Source organism: Chlorella variabilis, assembly GCF_000147415.1.
Source record: "Chlorella variabilis unplaced genomic scaffold CHLNCscaffold_10, whole genome shotgun sequence".
Classification (NCBI taxonomy): Eukaryota; Viridiplantae; Chlorophyta; class Trebouxiophyceae; order Chlorellales; family Chlorellaceae; genus Chlorella; species Chlorella variabilis.
Window position 1 is genome coordinate 1,351,846 of NW_005435078.1, and position 4,395 is coordinate 1,356,240.

General features: G+C 70.3%; 3 protein-coding genes across 3 annotated transcripts in view; 2 read left to right on the forward strand and 1 right to left on the reverse strand.

The window, feature by feature from the left end:
• The window catches only part of CHLNCDRAFT_57890 (hypothetical protein), a gene marked incomplete at its 5' end in the record, with an annotated part of 3,473 nt that extends 2,927 nt beyond the window's left edge, over positions 1 to 546 (forward strand). The window contains one exon of the mRNA XM_005847619.1: positions 115 to 546. Within this exon, the coding sequence (XP_005847681.1) occupies positions 115 to 257 (143 nt within the window). The 3' untranslated portion in view covers positions 258 to 546. The remainder of the gene's footprint in view (positions 1 to 114) is intronic.
• Positions 547 to 647: 101 nt separating this feature from the next.
• Positions 648 to 2,506, forward strand: CHLNCDRAFT_57891 (hypothetical protein; the record flags this gene model as incomplete). Its single annotated transcript, XM_005847620.1, has 3 exons — positions 648 to 653; positions 912 to 1,116; positions 1,242 to 2,506. The coding sequence occupies 3 exons, from the start codon at positions 648 to 650 to the stop codon at positions 2,504 to 2,506; spliced, it is 1,476 nt and encodes a 491-aa protein (XP_005847682.1).
• A 439-nt stretch (positions 2,507 to 2,945) lies between these two features.
• CHLNCDRAFT_134088 (hypothetical protein) overlaps positions 2,946 to 4,395 on the reverse strand; it is a gene marked incomplete at both ends in the record, with an annotated part of 3,635 nt that continues 2,185 nt past the window's right edge. The window contains 6 exons of the mRNA XM_005847787.1: positions 2,946 to 3,035; positions 3,203 to 3,346; positions 3,512 to 3,585; positions 3,742 to 3,798; positions 3,949 to 4,042; positions 4,245 to 4,316. Coding sequence (XP_005847849.1) covers positions 2,946 to 3,035; positions 3,203 to 3,346; positions 3,512 to 3,585; positions 3,742 to 3,798; positions 3,949 to 4,042; positions 4,245 to 4,316 — 531 coding nt within the window. The remainder of the gene's footprint in view (positions 3,036 to 3,202; positions 3,347 to 3,511; positions 3,586 to 3,741; positions 3,799 to 3,948; positions 4,043 to 4,244; positions 4,317 to 4,395) is intronic.

Here is a 4,395-nt window from a genome sequence, read left to right on the forward strand (position 1 = left end):
TGCGTGGGGGTGGCTGGGGGAGGGGGGAGAGCAGCAGGCGCCTGCGGGCGGGACCCCTCCCTCCTGCCTACCACCGCACACCAGCCCCACCCCCACACCCCGCCCCGCCTGCAGACTCTATCGAGGACAAGATCCTGGCGCTGCAGGAGCGCAAGCGCGGCGTGATTGCGGCGGCGTTTGGAGAGGACGGCGCGGGCGGCGGCGGCGGCTTCAACGCCCGCCTCACCGCCGACGACCTGCGCTACCTCTTCTCCTGACCGCCGCGGCGGCAGCTGGCGCACGCAGGCGTGGCCTTTCGGCAGCGCCAGCCAGGACCCTGCGTTCCCAGCCGCTGCTGCGACGAGGAGCACTCGAGCTAGAATAGAGCCGGATGGCGGCGGCAAGCGCCCTGCGGTGCGGCATTTTTGGTGCTGCACGACCAGCCGATCCTGGCCATTGCTGCCCTTCTCTCATTCTTTGATCCGTTCGCAGCTAGAGTGCTCCGTCACACTCGCAACTTAGGCACCGCACAGATTCCACTGCCCTTGTGTAAATCGTCAGCACAACTTGGCGGCACAGGTGGCGGCAGGCGGGTGGTGGCGATGGCAGCTTGATATGAGGGGAGCGATCGTCTGATGTCGATGTCAATTCAGGTTTTGCATGTTGCGATGAAGGTGTTTGGTAGCCGACAAACCTAGGGCCGCCTCGACTGCAGCGTTATCCAGGTTATCCCTTTGACTACGAGAGTGAACTGTACTCACTCTCGGCTGGTAGTCAAAGTGCTGCACGTTTACTGCACTCCGGTTGGCGCCTCAGCAACTGACCAATCGATCGGGGATAAAGCGATAAAGCGCGGCGGCCTCCAGGCGGAGGGCCCGGCTGTTGGCACCCCGGCTGCTGCCCCACTGCCCCGGCACACATTGGCGGCGGAGGCGGCGGGCGCCACGGCGGCGCTGGGCACTGCCAGGGTGTACTGGCAGGGAGCCCACGCCACTCACCTGGTGTCGGGCCGGCCGTTCCAGTCGCCGCTGGGCAAGCTGCACGCAGAGGGCCTGGCGCTGCTGGGTTCGGCTGGGTGGACGCGCGTGCCTGCCGCCGACCCACGTGTGCCCGGGTTCGCGCTGACCACCCGCAAAGGTGGGGCTGCCACGCCTGCTCCCTGCCTCCACACTGCCAGCATGTTGCCGCTCTGCCGCTGTTGCAGCTTGCAGCTGCTCCCCCTGATGCCTCCCGGGCCTCCCGCCCCGACCTGCCGCCCGCAGGCGCCGACTTCCCCGCCGCCGGCGCCGGCCTGCCTGCGGTGCGCCAGTTCCCGCAGCGCTGCACCGCGGTGCTGGATGACAAGCGGCTGCTGGCAGAGTGCCTGGAGGCAGAGGGCTGCCCCCACCTGGCGCCTCGCACCTGGCCAGATGCGGAGTCCTTCCTGCACCAGCACAGCGCCAGCACGACGGCACAAGCGCCAGCAGACTGGCAGCTAGCAGCGGGAGGCTCTCGGCGCGGCCTGTGGTTCCTGAAGCACCGCCACGGCGTCAAGGGCCAGGCAGTCCACCCATTCACCTCGCTGCCTCCCCTGCTGGAGCGGCTGCGCAGCCTGGGCGGCGGCGGCGGCGGTGGTGGCGGCAGGCAGCAGTGGGTGGTGCAGGAGGGCGTGTCGCCGCCGCTCCTGCTGCCTGACGGCCGTAAGTTCATGCTGAGGGCGCACGTTCTGCTGCTGCTGCTGGGCAGCTCCCGGCAGGAGCAGGCGCAGGGGCAGCCGCAGGCCCAACCTGCCGGGTTGGCGGGGGCGGCAGGCGCAGCAGGGCAGCTGGCGGCCTGGGTGCACCGAGATGTCATCGTCACGCCTCATGCCCGCCCGCTGTGCCAGCCAGCAGCAGGAGCAGGCGAAGCAGCAGCAGGCGCAGCGGACCCGGCAGTGCATGTGTCCTCCCGAGGCAGCAGCCACCCCCGCCCCTACCTGCTGTCCGAGCTGCGGCTGGGCGCGCAGCAGCAGCTGGATGCAGAGGGCCAGCGGGCTGGGCAGCAGCGAGGGCCAGGTGAGCCCTGGGAGACAGGCAGCGGCAGCCTGCAGCGGCAGCTGTGGCACCGAGTGTGCGAGATCAGCGCGGCCGCGGTGGCGGCGGCGGCGCGGCGGGGGCTGGTGCCTGGAGAAGCCGACCAGCGAGCCACGCTGTACCACCTCTTGGCCTTTGACTTTGGTGTGGCGGATGCGGCTGCTGCTCCGCCACCAGACCCTGCTGGCCAGCCCTCTGGGCAAGGGGCAGCAGCAGCCACGCCGGCGGCAGGGGCCGTGCAGCCGCCCCGGCAGCCCCAGGTGCTGCTGCTCGAGGCCAACAGCTACCCAGCAATCGCTAGCGGCACCATGGCGGCTGTGCCGCGCGCCGTGTACACCCGCCTGATGGCAGACCTGCTCAGCCTGGTGGTGCTGCCGGGACTGCGGCGGGCACAGGCGGCGGAGCAGACGGCGGCGGAGCAGGCGGCGGCAGAGCCAGAGGCGCCTCAAGAGGGCGGCTTCTGCCGGGTGCTGTGATGGAGTGTGGACCAAACCTCACAGCAGTGCGCAGCCCCTGTAACATTTCAACATGCTCCCGACCATCGAGGCTGACTGCTTCATTACAGGGCACGGGGCACTATCGCAACACAGCCTAGCGGCATAACGTGGGCGTGTAATGTGCCCAATGGCGTGCTGGCGGCTCGGGAATGCAGGGAATGCAGCAACGGGTGGGGGTTTGGGTGTTCAAGATGCGGGGGCCAAGACAGCTGCCGCAAGGGCTCGCTGCCGCACGTCCGCCAAGGGGGTGCGATTGGGGTGGGATGCGGATGCATGAAAGGGGGCATTGGATGACAGCAGGCACAGAGGCCACCAGGCAGGCGCGCGGGCAGGGGCGCGGCGACCGAAAACTTGCGCCTGGGAGGGTGCCCGCCCACCTCCCCGCCAGCGCTGGGCATGGGCACGGGCGGTGTGCCGCTCAGAGCGCCGCCTTGCTCTTCAGGTCCTCCTCCAGCTCATCCAGCAGATCTTCGTCGTCATCCTCGTCCTCATCCCCAAACAGCTCGTCCTGAAGGCAGGAGGAGAAGAAGGCACGAGGGAGGGTTACCGTTGCCGCAGCAAGGGTGTGCCACCCGTCGAGGGCATATCAAGCTGCTGTCCAGCCAGCCAGCACGCCAGGAGAGGCCACAGGCTCGCCACGCCGCGGCGCCATCGCAGCAGCCGCAGCCCCCTCACCGCTTCCTGCGCCGACAGGTGCAGCTTGGCGGCCACGTCGCCGCCGCCGCTGCTGCCGGCTTGCTGCGCGTCTGCCGCCGGGGCGCCGCCGCCTGCCGCTGCTGCCGGGGCCGCGGCCTCTGCGGCACTCGCTACTCGCGCTTGCTGCAGGCACACAGGCGGGGAGGGGCAGTACAGCAGTACACGTTCAAAAACAGACGGAGGCTTCGCCAGGCTGTCGCCACGCCGGCGCGCAGGGAGGCAAGCAGGCACAGCGGCGACCCAGCCTTGAGCACACCCTCCACCCCCATGCCACGCCACCCCACCTACCTGCATCGCCTCTTCCGCCTGCTGCTGCATGCGCTTGATGGCTGCCTCCTCGTCGCCCTCCCGCTCGATGGCGTCTGCAGGCGCCGGGGGCAGCAGCAGCAGCATGCAGGCATGAGCCTGGTCGGCTGGCTGGGGTGGCAGTCCTGGGGCAGCCCTCCAGCTGGGGCTTCATGCACCACACACAGACACCACACACAGCAACACACACACACACAGAGGCGGTCACCCACCCGAGGCCCCCAGGTCGTCCTGCGCCACAAAGCCCTCCTCCAGGAAGATCTCGCGACCTGCGGGGCCGGGGGGCAGCAAGTGCGCGCGGGCAAGCGGGCATGCGGGGTCGGCGGCAGCAGGCGGCGCCACAGGGCGAGGCACGCGTCAGGCATGCAGGCACGCGCAGGCAGCTCGGCGCAGGCGGCCCCCGCCAGCCCACGCCGCACCCGACAGCCCGCCCTTCTTCTTGCGCTCCGCCTCCGCCTCGGCCGCCTTGGCGCGCTTCGCCGCCTCCTTCTCCTTCACCCAGGTGGCAAAGGTCTGCGGGGCGGGCGGGCACAGCGGGGCAGCGCAGCGCAGGGCAGGTCAGCCAGCCGCCGCGCTCAGGCACCGGGCACCAGGGCAACAGATGCGGCCCGCCGTGCAGCAGCCCCGAGACGCCCCCCAGCGCCCAGCAGCGCCAGCGCCAGCAGCACCAGCGCCACAGCGGGCGGCCTCAGGCAGGCGGGCGCAGCACACACACCTCTACGGTGACGGGCGTCTTGGCGTCCACCTTGGCCCGCTCCTCCTCAATTGCCTCCTCCACAGACACCTTCTGCGGCAGCAGGGGGTGGGGGGGGGGGCAAGGGCGGGGGAGGGGGCGCAGGGGGGCGCGTCAACGGCAGCTCTTTCCC